We start from the raw sequence: 17,759 nt of genomic DNA, 5'->3' as shown, positions 1-17,759 counted from the left end.
TTTTCCCTCCATCTTAATCCTTTATCATAATTTATTCTAATTTTTTTTTTTTTTTTTTTTTTTTTGTGTTACGTAATAAATATTTAATTTTGCTATAGTTTTGTATAATATGCATATAAATATTTATACAGATATATATACACATAATATATATATTAAACTTTGTTTGATTGAGTATATATACATACGTCATTACTCTTTGTGTAGGAATATAAAAAGAATTTTTTCTATAAAAAATGATATTAACTCACTAGTTCTTATTTTTTTAAAAATATTTTATTTCGAAACAAAATAATAACTTTAATACATTTGTCTAATGGAAGAAAAAAAAAATTAAAAATTCGAACTTTTTTTTTTTTCTTTCTTTTTTTCCATCTTTTTACCCTTATCTTTTTTCTATTTTTTTTTTTTTTTTTTTTTTTTTTGATTATATTAAAATTCATTATACAAGTAGTACTTACAAAACTATATATATAAAATATTTTATATAAAATTTTTTAACATATTTTTACCTTAACTAATTTTTAATATATATATATATATATATATATATATATTTTACAAATATTATAAATGTGTTTTATTTTACTTTTTCCTATTGTCTTATTTAATTAAGATTATTATATACTATCATAAATAATTTTTTATTATGATATAATTTTTTTTTTTTAAATATACGGATATGTATATAAATAATATATTATACGTATATGGTACACATCCAAGTATTATGCGTTTATGGTACACATACATGTATGATATGTATGTGGTACACATATGTTAAACGTATATGGTACACATATGTTAAACGTATATGATACACATATGTTAAACGTATATGGTACACATATGTGTTATATGTATATATACGTTTTTCCCCATTCTTTTATATTTGCGTATAAGTTTACTTCATTTTTTTAAAAACGTTTTAAGTAACCCTTTTTAAAAATAGTAGTTTTGAATCTCCTTTTTTTGTTTTCCTTTTTCATTCCTTCACATTCGTTTGCATTCCTTTTGCATGCCTTTTTTTTTTTTTTTTTTTTTTTTTACCTCCCCACGTTATTTCTTTTCCATTTCTGCTCCGTACCTTTTGCAATTTTTTGTTTTTTCTTTTTTCTTAATCATATCACATAACTATGAATATTTCCACGTACTTTTTCTCTCTCTTTCCAATTATATATAGATAATAAAAAAATGTAGAAAGAAATTTCTTAAAATGAAAAAAATATATAAGGGAACCAAAACAGACGAAATATTTAAAGCACACAAAAATAAATATCACCATTTAATAAGCAAAAATCACATCTACAATAATATTTATTTGAACCTGGAGGTGTACGAAAAATGGAGAAATTTAAACATAGATGTATAGCGCAAATATAAAAAAAAAAAATAATAAATGAATAGAGCAAACAGTACAAGCATTACAAATAGAATGAAATAAATGTGAATATGTGAGTTAGTAGTTTTCCTTTCCAACAAGCTTATGTAACTCATTAATTCTCTTTTTTTTTTTTTTTTTTTTTTGTTCTCTTATTTTCATTTTTAGAAGGATGAAAACGCTCATTGGAATGAGAAGTCTTTAAGTATGATATTAAATGTAGATTCCAATTTAAAGGACAAAGAAGTCAAACAATTGCTAAGGAGGTAGGGAAATATTAAAACATTTTTTGAAATGTGCTCATCGTATCTAAGTACATGAACGCGTGCACATGCGCACACATACGTACGTATTTATACTTGAATACATATATTCACGTATACATATACTCCCACGTAATATCACATAAACATACGCACTCATATTTGCGCTTACCCACACATATATGTACGCATGCATATTTTTCTTTCTGCCCCTTTCTATCAGAGGCGTATCAGACTCACTTAAGCATCTAATATGGATAAGGTCAAATGACGTAAACTACTTCATAATAAACTTTCCACACTTTTACGAGACTACTATTTACAATACATTTGGTGAAAAGGTTCCATCTAATTTATCAAACGACTGCCCAACATTTTGTGGAGGAATATTGGGATTTCAAGAAGACATAATGTGTGTACAAACGAAAATAGAAGAATTAGAAATTGAACATAATGATGATTGTAGCCATTTTAATATTAATGATTCTACTAGTAATATATTACAACTATTATTTAATAGTCCAAATGATAATGAGAAAAAGAAAGATAAATATTTATTACCTGAACATAATTTTTGGATTGAACCCAAAACTTTAAGTACACCAAATTTTGGGTTCATGAATAAAAAAAAGAAAAAAAAATTTCTAAATATAGAAAATGTAAAGAATAAACTTTTAAGAAACAAAAGAATAGATAATTATTTGAGAGTTGCATCCGATTCTGTTTTACCCTATTCTAATAATTTCATCCTGAAGAATATTTCAAGTAAATTAGCCAAATACAAAACTGATAGACCAAATAATGGGAGTGCATCTAAAAAAATTAATACAAATACCAATGCAAATATAACTACTTATGATAAAACCACTAGAAAGGACAACAATATAGGTATTAGAGAGGCTAGTAGACAATTTAATAACCAGAAGGAAGAAAATATTGGTGATACGAACGATAGTAATATTCACAAAGATAATAATTTCAAACATTCCAACTGTAGTGATAATGAAAAAAATATACTAATAAAAGATGATATTATTATTTTTCATAATGGGTCGGACGATACGAGTAACGGGGGATCCGATGTAAAGCATAATACGCAGCGAAGGGACGAAAATGATATTAATATTAATAGCAATAGCAGTAATAATATTGTTAATAAGAATGATTACAATAGCAACAGCAGTATTATTACTGTTAATAGGAATTATTACACTATTCACAGGAATGATTGTAATACAGGATGTAACAACAGCGGTATTAATAATAATAACTGCTATCAGGATAATCAAATTTCAAACATCTCATTGTCAAATGATTTACCCGACTCAAACAAGTACCTACACATACAGTGTTACATGACTGAACAATATATAATAAGCAAAAAGCAAGCAGAAAAAATGAATAAAGCTAAGTTATATTTAAGAACAACGAGAAAGAAACAAAGGGAAAGAGAGGAAGGATATAAGATTAAGTCCAAAAGTTACCATGATACCAATAAAAGTGTAAGTGCACAAAACTCAGATAATTCCATGTCAACTTATTATAATGAGAAAATGTTTAATAACGAAATAAATTATGATTACTCTTTGTCAAAATTTTCTAGTTATCATCGTACTAAAAGTTTTTTTAAAAAAGCTTTTAGTGCTAAATATTCAAATAAGAAAAACGACAGGAAATTGTCGGATCATATTTCTTATGTACTGAAGAAGAGTCTATGTAAGGACAGAAAGGGGAAAAAAAATGTTATATCTAATAGGAGGAACGTAAAATGTTCTAAGTTTGACAAAGGGATAGAATTTTACTCGAGCGAAGAAGAGGTGAACAAGTACAAGAAGAAGAAGAAGAAAAAGATGAAGAATGAATGGAGTTGTGAAGAGAAGAATGAAGGGAGTTGTGAAGAGAAGAATGAATTGAAGTATGGAGTGAAAAATGAATTGAAGTATGGAGTGAAAAATGAGATAGGAAGAGAAGACAATTCTAGTGCTAATACACACCGTCTAAAACGTAGTAAAAGTTTCAAAAGAAATATAAGCTCCAAAATTGAGGTAGATGAAGAACAGTCACGTGAATGCAATCGAAGTGTATATTCCTCTGGCAGTGACCATAATGATAAAAGAGAAGACTCCATAATAAAGCTTAGTCATTTTAACTCAAAAGAATCAGAAAGATATGGAGGAAGCTCCTTTGATTATCATGAAAAAGAAATGTATGATCTTCGGAGTTATGAAAAACGTAGCAGTAAAAAATCCATTTTTGGTAAATTAAAAAATATATTTTATAAAAAAAAAAAATCGCTAGATAATGAAGAAGTAGGAACAATAAAATGTGCAAACTGTAAACAAGGTAGAAATTATATTAAAAAAAAAAATTCTAGTCAAGAAAAAAAGAACAGTCCTGATACTACTACTACTACTACTACAGTTGATCAAGTGAATGATATAAATAGAGATGGAGGTATAAATGATATGAAAAAAAATGTAAACTACTCAAATGATTATAAAAAAGCACAAAACTGTAACCCTTATTTTAAGGATGAAAAAAGGGAGATTAACCGAACCAACAAATTCTCTAATCATCTAAGGGATACAAGGGAAGGGAAACCGTATATTACTTCTAAATCGTTAGGAGCTGAAACCATTTTTGGTGAAGCTACCAATGTTAATAAAATGTATGATTACAGTTGTATCAGCCTTAACAACACATCTGTTATGATAGATAAGAATCATCCTAGTAACAAGAACACAGATAATGAATATAATAATAAATATAATATTATTATTAGCAATCATGAAAATAAGGTAAAATGCCGTATAGACAACGCATTATTACATGACGATATATGTAGAAATAAAATTAATTACCAAACAAATATTGGAGAGGGAAGTAGTGATGATTTAAAAGGGAAGAATAGTAAAAGCTTTTTATCAAAATTTGGAAAAAGTAGTCAGGTAAAATCATATGATAAAACATCTATAATGAAACCAGAGCAAAAAGAAAGTAATGATAGTGATATTGACGACTCTCCATTTCATACATGCAATAAAAGTAATTCATTTAATGAACGAGATGAGGACGCATATTTCGACGTAAATGAAGAGGTAGGAAGGTATCTCTCTGCTGATTTGAGGTGTAAACCTGATGAGGATGAAGGCATAGAAATAATAGAAAAAGAAGACCATAGTAATGCACCCGATTCTTATCCATTTGATGACTTGTCATATAAAAATGATTTAGAAGACTTCAAACTGCCGTCTAGTCATCCGTTAAATAATAATGACAATAATAAAAAGAACAAAATGAAAAAAAAAAAAAAAAAAAATAAATTTTAAAGATGAATTTAAGGAATATAAAGATACAAGTAATATGACAAGTAAAGAAAATAAAGAACTAGGTGAAAATGGTTTGATGCTGGGTAACTTTAAAGGAAAGAAAGGCAATTTGGTGTATCAATACTACAAGGAGGATTCATGGGAGGAAGAGGAGGACAAGTCGAGGGACAGTTCAAGGAAGGGCTCGGTATATAAAGAAAAAGTTGTGGAAGAAATTCATGCTGAAGATAAGCATAGGAGAGGAACGAAGATGAGGCAAGAGGAAGATGAAGAAGAGATAGAAGTGGAAAAAGATGCAGAAAAAGTATACCTAATAGAATCCAAAAGTGATTACACGGAAAGAGGAGAAAGGGAACGAACTGAAGAAGCAAGTGACACGGGAAATACGGAAGAGGCACAGGGAGAAGGGAATAGGAAAATAAAAAAAGGGGGAACTAAGTATACCAATCAAGAGAATGCAAATTTTGAAAAGGAATTGTACAATAAGTTTTATGAAAAAAATAGTCAGCATTGTAGTGCTTACCCGAATGTGTATAATTTAGATGATGCAACAGAATTAACAGCATTACTAAATGATAACGGAAAACATGAGATAAAGAAATTACTATGGGCTATAAATAATAATTTTGGAAATGATATAGAATTTGCTCCGATAATTCCAAATTTGTGCATAATTTTGCTTATTTATTTTAAGGCTTCCGTTGTATATTGTATTATTCATTGTTTAATAAAAAAGGGTATAGATAGTATAAAAAATAAAGAATTACCATTTTTTATATATAAAAGAAAAGATTTTGTAAAGTATGTAAAATATATATTAAATACCTTTATCCAGTTTTTACCCAAGTGTTATCATTATTTGAGAAAATTGAATTTTGACTTAGCTGCATGGACAGCTAGATGTATTCAAGACGGTTTTTCAAGAATGTTACCATTTGATTTTGTGTTAAGAATATATGGTACCTTTTTATTTGAGGGTCAGAAAACATTATGTTTATATTGTTTAGCTTTATTAAAATTTCTTGAAAATGATATATTAAAATGTTCAAATATTGAAGAAGTAGAAAATATATTATATCATATATGTATGCATCCTTATTTAAATATAAATGAACTAACACAAATAGCGTATAGATTTAAATTAAAAAGTAAAGAAAAACATATGAAATTTTCGACAAAATGTCCATCACCTTACTTAATGAATGTAAAAATTAAAACATTCTATAGACCTAGATTAAATGATAATTCTCGTTTAATTAGTTCGTTTCATTGGGAAAATATATGGGAAAGAATTCCTAGTAATAATAGGAGCTTAGATCCTATCTTAACTTTTTGTACAAAAAAAGATGGATATAATTTACAGATATTATTAGAAAAAACAGAAAAAAATAAAAAAAAACCGATGATTTTAATTCTACATACTTTTGATTATGACTTGATAGGTTTTTTTTGTCCCTTTTCTTTTAATAGAGATTATAATTTTGTTAATACCTCCGATAAAAGTTCTGCTTTTCTTTGTACCTTTAATTCAGCTTTTAAATTTTATAGATGGTCAGGAAAAAATAACACATTAGTACTTATAAGGGATGGCATATATATAGGCGGAAATGATATAGCCTTATATATTGATAAGGATATTAAGGTCGGAAAAACACACTTTTCTGAGTCCTTCTTATCACCTCCCCTAATATCAAATGGTCATGACTTTCACATAATGGACATCGAAATATGGAACCTAAAGTAGCTACTTAGGAGAAGGGCAAACACGAGATGGCGAAATGGAAAAGCGACGAAATGGGAAAGCGGCGAAATGGAAAAGCGGCGAAATGACCAAATAGTAATGAGGTAAAGCAAAACGAGAAGAATTGCTTAGGAAGAAATGATTATATTTTATCAACTTGTAAGCTTCAAATTGTTAAAAAGTAATTATTAAAAGGAAAAGGTTGTAACATGAAGGACAGTGTTATAATAGAAAATTATGTAGATAATTATTTGTACTTTTTTTAGAATGTTCATATGTATGTATGTATGTATTTGTATATGTATTTCACATTATGAACATCGCGGATTACGGTAATTTATATTTATTATAACTGTTTTCTTTTTTTACAAATACTATATATATATATATATATATATATATGTGTTTATATTTTATGTGTATTTTTTTTTTTTTTTATCCCTTTCATTTTTTGTTTAATGTTTATAGCTGTTACTTTATTTTATCCTATGAAATTTACTTCTCCTTTTTTAATAAAACCTATTTAAAAATTATTCGCTTTAAAAATGATATTATTTTATTCCGAGGTGTACGCTTGCCGTGGACCATTCTCTGTTAACTATCTAAGGGGGAAATACAAAAATTAAGCAAAATGAAATAAAATGAAATAAAATGAAATAAATAAATGAGTAAATATATATGTAAATATATAAATAAATATGTAAGTAAGTAAATAAGTAAATAAATAAATAAATAAATATGTAAATAAATAAATATGTATGTAAATAAATATGTATGTAAATAAATATGTATGTAAATAAATATGTATATAAATAAATATGTATATAAATAAATATGTATATAAATAAATATGTATATAAATAAATATGTATATAAATAAATATGTATATAAATAAATATGTAAATAAATAAATATGTAAATAAATAAATATGTATGTAAATAAATAAGACGATTTTGCTCTGAGGCGAGCCCGTGCACACATTCTGTGTGAGTAATGAACATTTCAACATTATCAATTTTATTACATTGCTGGGAAGCAAATATCTGCATCGCATCTGCTTGTGCAGAGAAAAAATAAAATGAGCTATTATAAATGTGCAAATGAGCAAAGTGCAAAATTTTTTTGCGTTCGTATATGTACTGTCTAGTGGGAACTTCTATTAAATACTGTTACTGTAGATAATGTGGCAGATAAAGAAAGGCCCACATATGTATCCCCCTACATGTATATGTACACTTTTTTATATTATATACGTATATGTGTGTGTATAATGCTGTGCAATGTGAAGTAAGAGAAGCATGAACATGAAGATGATCCTGCATAATATAAAAGCAAAATCATAAGTATTAAATGACAAAGGCACTATGTCTAGAAAAAAAAAAGAGAAATGTGCACATAAATATATATATATGTGGATATATACGAGTGTATAGTAAATATATATATGTATAAACATAATTTGATCATGTTTCCTACTAAAAGGCCTTATTTTCCTGCGAAAATATATCCCTGAAAAAGTGTTTCATGAAAACGTATATGCTTATATATATAAATATTAAGCAGTAATATATATAATATACACAATATATATATATATATATGCTATGCAAAAATCCTTCCTTCCTAGCCATATAGCTGTATTCAGCAAACTTCGGAGAGATATTTTTTCCAGTTTTAATAGAAATGATATATTTGACCAGAATATCATTGACCTAAATATTGTGCGTGATCAGATAAGTTATATTGACAATGATAATAATAAAAGGAATAAGAATGATAGCAATGGTAAGAATACAGAAAGGCTATCACATGATATAGAGGGATATAAAGATAAAATTTTGGATGATCGTAATGAAGGTGTTAATATAATACCGTATAATTTGATAAAAGTAAATTATTTCTATGGAGTTAATTTAAATGTCGACATTTTTATTTTGAAAAGTTCAAATATTGTCTTTTTTCTTCAAAACGTTATCAATATATACAATCCTCTAATTAAAAGCTTAAGGACTGTATTCACAAAACATAATTATGTTATTACATGCTCCTATTTGTTTAAGGAGTCCCTAGTAGTTGTTTTGTACAGCCCCTCAGGATATTCATGTAATACAAGAGGGGGAATTATGCACGCATAGAATATTCCCGCATAAAAAATATATACCTCTCTCTCTTTCTCTCACTATATATATATATATATATATATATATACATATACATATACAAAATAAAAATACGTGCATATATATATATATATGTGTAAATGTACACACATCAGAGAGAAATGACTTTTTCGTAAAGTACATAATTAATCCTTTTAAGGACATAGGAAATGAATAGAGCACAATAAAGTTAAGAGATGCAATAGGGTTTATTGTATTAACTTGACTGCTCTCATTTTAACATGATTTTTTGCTAGTCTGTGATTTAACTTAAGTTACACTTACAGCAGTAGCTTATCTCCATATTATTCCCTTCCCACCATTTACTACATTTTATTTATTTTTTTTATTTGCTCTAAGGTATACAAATATACTGTATAGAAAAACAAACACTAACAGAAGAAATATCACTTAAGGACTATGATTACTATGAAAAAGTTTATGTACAAAAGGAAAACAATTATTTTCTACTGATAACAAACAAAAGTATTTTAAAAGTCCTCGATTCAGAGAAAAAGGATTTCATCTTCAGCATATACCTACAACTGGAGTATAGCAATATTTTGCAGTAATAGCTAATTAAAAAAAAAAAAAAAAAAAAAAAAGGAAAACTTAATACAGTTAGAATACCTAACAGGATGCATATTTATGTACACACATGTATTTGCCCATATTTTTATATGGAATAATATGAAAGCAAAAATGTACTATATACATTGCATAAATGGTGAAATAGACACGCATGTGGCTGTCTCAAAAATTATAAAGTGCGCGTATAAGCTCGTACACAGTGTTTATTTTAGATACCATAAAGGAAAAAAAAATTAAAATTATAGAAGTAAACATAGACATAAAAGTAAAAGGAATAACAATAGCAATAACAACAGTAACGGTAATGGTAGCAGTAACGATAACCATAACAGTAACAGAAATAATAATGGTGAGGCGTAAAAACTTAACTAATTTTTTGCCACCTTCAGGTACTACGATTTTTTTTTAATTTTAAGAAAAAAAAAATTGTATTTGTGGAATTTAGAGAGGACATATACAGGTAACAACCAATTTATTGCATTCTTTTTAGAACTTCGTATCTTTATATCCTTCTTGCTCTACTCCAAATCGTACATATGTTTCTCTTTCCTAGGTTTAAAGATAAAAGAAAAGAGCTTAGAATTAGATGAAAAGTTTCACATTAATTGCTTCTGCGTATATAAAAAATATATTTTTATTGGTACTTCAAATGGATGCATTTTTTTGTGGGAGGTTACAACAAAATGAAGCAATATACACGTAGATACCGCATGTTTATGCATGCACATGTTTACATGAGCATATATGTGTATATCTTATTTCCTTATATCTACCTCTATATATCTCTCTCTTTTTTTTTATTTCTCTTTTTTTTTATTTCTCTTTTTTTTTATTGATTCCCTTAACCGCACAAATAATTGGAAATATGGTTCCAATATTTTCCTTCCACTACAGGAATTGATTGAAAAGAAAGAAATTCAAAATGAAAATTACGAAGAGCATGATCATAAAGATATTAGTTACATACATTACTACGATAATTATATAACTACAAAAGAAGGGGACTCCCTGAAACTGTATAATTTTATATAGAAATATTCCCAGCAGAGCGCGTATTTGCAGTTGGACAGTACATACATATATACATATACTCACACACACATATGCACATATGCACATATGCACATATGCACATATGCACATATGCACATATGCACATAGATACATATGTATACACACATATATATGCGCACATTTTTGTGCCTGTTTTATGCCGTTTTAATACTTTTAGTCAGAATTTCATATTCTATAACTTGCTTCATTTTATTTCTTTTTCTCTTTTTCTTCCTTTTACCCATCTGATTCTTTTTAGGTGGGAGTGCAAATTTAACCTGGAGAATATTGGACAGTGCAGTAAACTTACGATAAAACTGGAAAAAGAAATTAGGATTAGCATAAATATTAACAAAATAATTTCACACGATAGCTTTTTCTTAATTGTGGATAAAAAAAATAGCACCATTTATACATCTAAAAAAAATAAATATGATGATATAGGTATATTTTACAACGATCATAACAGCAAGATTAATAGTATTTTTTCTTTTGAAAATAGTATATATAGTTTTGGTTCTAACGGGAAAATCTACGATTATGAAAAGGATGAAAAACAAAAAGAAAGAAATGTGTGCTTATATAAATTTAAAAATTGTATTACTTGTTTATGCTATTTATATACTGATAATAATTTTTTATTTTTTTGTATTGGTTTTAACAATGGCGTAATAAAAGTAGTCAAAATAAAGAATTTCTATTTAGACATAATATATTGCTTAAAGACTAGTAATAATAAAATTATAAAAATAGAAAAAAGCAAAGAATGTGAATACATATGTGTTATATCGGAAGAAGAACCCTACATTTTTTTTTTACATAAATTTTTTAATGAATTTAAACCCATAGGGTACTTAAAAATTACAGAATTTCCTATTAAAAATTGCGCCTATTTAGCATTCTCGGACTCCTTCTACCTACTGGGGGAGCACAATTACTTATTTAGAATCAACGTACAGAGGTTGAAACAAAAGTGCGGAATTGATAAAGTACAGGAGGATAGTCAAAATTATATCAGACAGAAGGACGAAAAAAATGAAGATTTGGGTGTAGCGAACAAAATAAAAGGTTTGACGGACGATGGTATTTCTGGAGGAACTGAGAACGATATTATAGATGGAATGGAGGGAGGCCTTGAAGAGGAAGCAGGAGAAGTCCTTGCGGGAGGTATAGAGAACGCCATAGCGAAGGGTACCCCTGGGTGCACTACTAGGAGAATACCATCAAACCACATGCAGGAGGCGAAAAAAGAAAATGACGATAATGCATATGACGTACATGTAGAATATGAAATTATTAAAATACAATTCAATAAATGTAGTTATGATACTAGTAGTAATTACTTTAGGAATGATAATAAAAAGAAAGACACGAACGGATACAATTTTTCTTCTTTTAATAAAGAGGATAATAATAGTACCCATAAAGAAAACGACAGTGATGAGAATGAGTTTAAAATGAATAGCTCCTCAAGTGATCTGTCCGAATATTCATACAATAAAATGAGTTTTTATAGAGACAAGATTAGGTTTACAAAATATATGGATTCCGAATTAGAGATTCAAAGAAATAATGATGATAAGAATACCGTTTTTGAGAATAAAGAAAAGAAAAGGAACCTACAAAAATACATTGAAATTCTTTTTAATAAGACTGTATTGAGTAAAGTGGACATAGAAAAAAGGGAACATCCATTTTCCTTGAGTATAAATATGGAAAGAGGTAAAAGAAAGAAGGAAGAAAAAGAAGAGGAAGAAGAAGAGAAAAAGAATAAAATGGACAAAAAGGGAAAAATAGACAAAAAGAGAAAAAAGGACAAAAAGGGCCAAGCTGGTCAAATGGACCAAATGGATAAATATGTTCAAAATTATGAAAATGGAAAAGAATACGAAATACACATACGATGTTTAGAAAAAATGGAAGAAAATAAAGGCTTCTTCTTAACCACGGAAGGTGCAAAAAATAACTGCATTTTTTTTTTAAACCTGAATAAAAAAGGATATCAAAAGTATAACAATGTAATTAATATGAATCCAAAAATAATTTTTAGATTTAGTAGAACCCAAATTCTGCCAAAACAGTTTATACATACCATGATAGTAAATGAAGATAACCATTTATTATTCTGCTTAAGTAACAACAATAAGATATATATTTTTTCTACAAAACATTTTTTTATGTACTATTGTATTATAATCCCTGTTTACGAAAAAGTGAGAAATATCTTCGTAAATAAACATTGTAAGGAGCAGTATATATTTGTATGCTTATATAACAAGTATATAAAATTAAATTTTGTCTTTTCCTTTTTTCATCTATTTAATATCACTAGAAGGTATCATTTAAATGTTCGGAAATACCTACAACTGTTTAGCGATATACAAAATAGAGAAGATAATTTTATGGATCACAACTTGTTGGCTACAATGTTTATGGAAGATATTCATGATTACATAATAGAAGAAATGCTAAAAAAAAAAAAAAAAAAATGTAACCTTATTCCTTTCACATTTGAACAGGTTAACGATGATATAACATTCCTTATACAATTATTTCAAAAGGAGAAAGAAATAAATCAAGATGAAAACAAAAACAAAGAAAAGGAAAAAAATGATATTATGGATATTTGGAATTTCATACAAAAAAATAACAAAGACGAAAAGGAAGAAATCGAGGAAAAAAAAAAAAAAATTAACCTCCTGTTAAATTATGATCAGAAAAATTTAAACACTATTTTTAACTTGAATAATAATGTGAAGGATGTGGATATTCAATATAGTCTAAGGGAAACTAAAGAAGCTAGAGAAAAAGAAGAGAATATAAAAATGGCTTTACTATATAAAAAAAATATTCATATGAAAATAAAAAAATTAAAAAAAAAATATAGAAAGTTATGTAAAAAAAAAAAATTTATTGTAGACATTGATTTCTCTTATAATGTGTACCAAAATCTGATAAACAAAATACGTGAAATTAAAAACTTCTTTGAACACAACCAAAAAATGTATGATGACAGGATAAGATATCTTTCAAACACATTTTTAAGATTACAGTTTTCAACACACCCATTAAGTACCTTAGGTTATAATAATAACAATACCGTTGAAGCCAAATGTATAAAAACATATTTAAAAAATAATAAATATAAAGAATTTAAAAAAAAAAAAAAAAAAAATATAGTACAAATAAAAGAGCGCAAGAAGGCCCTCGAACTTACAGCAGAAGTTAATGCGTATATAGACAAATTCAAAAAACTGAGACAGAAAAATCAAAAGCTGAAGATAATAAACAATGAAGAAAAAATCGAAGAAATTTGCTTTAAAAAAAAAATTATTAAAATGTATGAAAACATACTCTCCCAGATGGACAAAATGAATGAACAGGATCAGGAAAATATATCTCCTCAGAGGATATCAAGCATCACGTACTATTCCGAAGAAAAAGAATATACAAAAAAGAGGCCGAGTTGCGTACCATACATGAGTTGCTTACCCTACTTGTTCTACATATTTTCTCTCGCCCTTGTTTATCTCATTTTTATCTTTTCTTACCCTTTTTTATTTCTCTCAGTGATATTATCCGCGAATATGAAGAAAGCAAAAGGAAGCTATTAAATCAAATAAATTATATCAAGAAAACTTTCAACGAGGATTTTAACTCATTGAAAACTCGCATAGCGATGGTATAAAGTAAAAACAACTTAACTGAGGAAAATTATATTTCTATTTCAGCTTTGTCTATATTCTGTTCTTTTTTTTTTTTTTTTTGTGTTTACAGAAACTTGTGCATCTAACAGATGAGATATTGTTCCTAAGGGATACTCTAAAAAAGGGAAGTATACAAAATGAAGTACACCATGAAAGACAACACAATGGAGATGACGTTAGGAAGAGAAATGAAGAAGGGGCAAAAGTTAAAATTAAAGGTGCAGCGATAAATAATGAAAAAAGAATAGATCATATGGATGGAAAAGGAGAAAATCAGAGTGAGGAATTGTATGAAGGTGTTTATTATCAGCAGGATGAGGATAAAATAAAGAAATACGAAAATATTGTAGAAAAATTTACAATTTTGTGCTTTAAGAAGGAAAAAAATACTAACATATCAAAGATATCTAATATTAATTTTAATCATGAATTTTTTGAAAAGAAATATAAGAGTTATGATAAAGAAGACATAGAATATTACATAGGAAGAGTAATAAAAAGATATGACAAAGAAATACATTTATTAAATATTAAAAGAATTGAAGCCATTAGAATAATAAAATATATCACATTGAAGATAATTTCAATTGATGAAAAGAATAATATATTAGCAGAATTAAGAAAAAAAGAATTAAAATTAAGAAAGCAAAAAAAAATATATACAAAAGAAATGAAAATCATTGCAAAACAGGTTAATAAGTATGTTAATGAAATGCAGTTACTAGGGCAGGAACTGGAGAGTCATAATGTAATAAAAAAAATAAAAAAAAATAAAAAATAAAATTATCAAATAATATTTCACTTTTCTTTCCTTTTGTATTTTATATCTATAGCTTATTTTGCTTCTTTTCTATGAGGATATCACATTTTGATAATTTCCATTTTTCCGTATTGTATATGTTTATGTCTTGTGGTTCTCTCTATACATTAATAAATGTCTAAGCATATAACTCTATCTACGATTTTTAATACATAACATGAGATACATAACATATGGCATGCCTTATATGGCACATTGCCATGTTCAATACAGATGCAAAGGTGTAGTAAACTCTAGTATGATTTTCTTTTTCTACAGGATAACAGAGAGAAGATATTTGATAAATTGAAACAAATAATAGGTGAAAACAGCTTATGTTACAACATGTTAGTAAAAAGTCTAAAAAAAAAACAGGATGAAGCATCAAATGAAAGTGATAAATCGAGTGAAGAAGATGGGGAGGATAACTCAGTTATTGATATATACAATAAGGAAGAAATAGATAGAATAAAAGAAGAAAATACAATTATTTTAAATAATATAAATAGAATTAAAAAAAGTATAGATAATAAAAAGAATGAACAAAGAAGATTAACAATTAAAAAAAAGAGTATAGAAAAAGAAGTAGAAATAATAAATGAAGAAATATCTATAATAGAAGATGATAAAAAGAAAAGTATATCAGAAGTAAAATTTTATATTACTTTACAACTTTCAAAATTACGAAATATTGATTATCTTTATGATAAAAAAAAATATCGTCTAAATTCAGCTAGTAATTGTACTATCCTTAGTAGAGAGCAGTACAAAGATATTATGAAAAAGATCGAATATATTACTAAAGAGAAAGAGAAATTTCTTTTTATATATAAGAGTTTAAAAAAAGAAAACAATGAATTAGAAAATGTTAATAACAAACTGTTCAAAACGGTTACTGATAAAAAAAATGCCTTAAAAAATAAACTAAAAAAACATGACTTGTCATTTGATTTTAATGACTTAGAGAAAAAATATCAAGAAAAAAAAAAAAAGGGAATTTTGGAAGAAATAAAAAATAAAGAAGTTGAAAGCAATAGACGGATAAATATCATGAATAAGGAATTAAATGAAAAAACTTGTCTTTTAAACGATGCCCGAAAAGAAAATACTGCTCTACTGTTAAAAATTAGCGAGTTTATACATATCCTCAAGGGACTCAAAAATGAAGAAAGTTAAAGATATACTCGACCTTTTCTCTGTATATATAATGAATAATACATACGAACGTGCGTATATATATTTATCTAATTTTTTTTTTTTTCAAATTATCCAACCTTTCATATAACGTATATCGTACATTATACACCTAAGTACATACATAGATACTTTCCTGTTATCCGTAAAGCGTTCCTTTTTTCCCACTTTATAAAAACTTCGTACCCACACACAGTCACATCCTAAAATGAGTATTATGAATAATAAAAAATATAATCATCTTTGTTTTATAAATATATATGCTAAGCATAATGTATGTTTGGATAAATGATTAAACAAAAATTAGGTTTTTTCAACATTATATTTTTGAAATATAAATGTAATCTTTTCAAAATGGGTGTACAAAAAATATATGGTCGGAAAAAAGAAAAAACAAAGTAATACATAACAGTACATAGCAATACACAGTAACACAGTGTTATGTGTATACTTTTAAAAATGGTTTGTGCCTATTCGTATCTACATGAATTATATGTTCCTTCGAAAAAAAACTCCCATTAAATGTAACAAGGAAAAAAAATAAAAATAAAACAAAACAAATGGATCATCAAACTCACGAATATATAAGCAAATTTTATAAGTAAAAATATATCGTAATATTTTAGATCAATATCTAGGGTGCTACAGAGTCTTTTTTTATTTTTTTTGTTTATAAAATTTGTTGTAATATATAACAGCGCACAAATTTTTTCTTTTCATTATCACGACGTGCTTTCCTTGATACATGTTGGCACATGTAATAAAAGCGCATGCCGTGGGATTCTCTTTGGGCTTACTGAAAAATATTATTAAAAGTATTTTTATTTCTTTTCATTTCATTTTACTTCGTTACATTTCGTTTTACTTTATTTTATTTTGTTTTACTTCGTTTTATTTCGTTAAATTATTTTTTTTATTCTTCTTTTCCTGTATTTTTTTATTTTATATTTTTTATATTTCTTTTTAATTATAAGTTATAAAAACATAGTGAAATGTTCGCTCAATTCATAAGGGAATAATAAAAATATTATGCATATTACAATATATTGCAAAAAATAAAAAGAGGTACATACTTTAATATGTATGATTGGATTGTATAACTGTATATATACATCTCATATACAATTTTTTCAAACACAAAACAATGATGAAAAATGTTATAAAACAGAAAAATGGAGAAGTTTTTTAAGTGAAATAAGGCATATAAAAAATGGCAAAAATTAAGTTAACAAATACACATACAATATAATCTTATACATACATATGTTCATGTGAGCATATATATATTAAAAAAAAAAAAAAAAAAATATATATATATATATATATATATATATAATATTTACATACTATATATAGGGATTTTTATTCCGTCTTTATAAAAAAAAAGAAAAAAAATTACATTAAAAATAATATCATATAACTGCATATCTGCATTATTTTTTTTTTTAAAGAAAACAACAAAAGTTTACAAAATAAAATATAAAAATATAGGCATTTTTATATGTAGGTACGTATTATGTGTATGTGTTCAAGCATGTGT

At 26.4% G+C, this 17,759-nt stretch overlaps 2 protein-coding genes across 2 annotated transcripts; both read left to right on the top strand.

Moving 5' to 3' along the window:
- Positions 1 to 1,216: 1,216 nt before the first annotated feature.
- PmUG01_12049000 (rab GTPase activator, putative) lies at positions 1,217 to 6,717 on the top strand (the record flags this gene model as incomplete). The annotated part of the gene is given in 4 exon segments (XM_029006709.1): positions 1,217 to 1,366; positions 1,550 to 1,647; positions 1,868 to 4,949; positions 4,963 to 6,717. The coding sequence occupies 4 exon segments, from the start codon at positions 1,217 to 1,219 to the stop codon at positions 6,715 to 6,717; spliced, it is 5,085 nt and encodes a 1,694-aa protein (XP_028863171.1).
- A 1,603-nt stretch (positions 6,718 to 8,320) lies between these two features.
- Positions 8,321 to 16,201, top strand: PmUG01_12048900 (conserved Plasmodium protein, unknown function; the record flags this gene model as incomplete). The annotated part of the gene is made up of 9 exons (XM_029006708.1): positions 8,321 to 8,819; positions 9,236 to 9,443; positions 9,856 to 9,926; positions 10,020 to 10,138; positions 10,361 to 10,482; positions 10,779 to 13,943; positions 14,090 to 14,201; positions 14,297 to 14,974; positions 15,305 to 16,201. 9 exons carry the CDS (start codon positions 8,321 to 8,323, stop codon positions 16,199 to 16,201), a joined length of 5,871 nt encoding a protein of 1,956 aa, XP_028863170.1.
- Between the last annotated feature and the right edge of the window lie 1,558 nt (positions 16,202 to 17,759).

Source organism: Plasmodium malariae (assembly GCF_900090045.1).
Source record: "Plasmodium malariae genome assembly, chromosome: 12".
NCBI lineage: Eukaryota > Apicomplexa > Aconoidasida > Haemosporida > Plasmodiidae > Plasmodium > Plasmodium malariae.
Note: the sequence above shows the minus strand (reverse complement) of the source record. Positions and strands in the feature narration are given on the sequence as shown.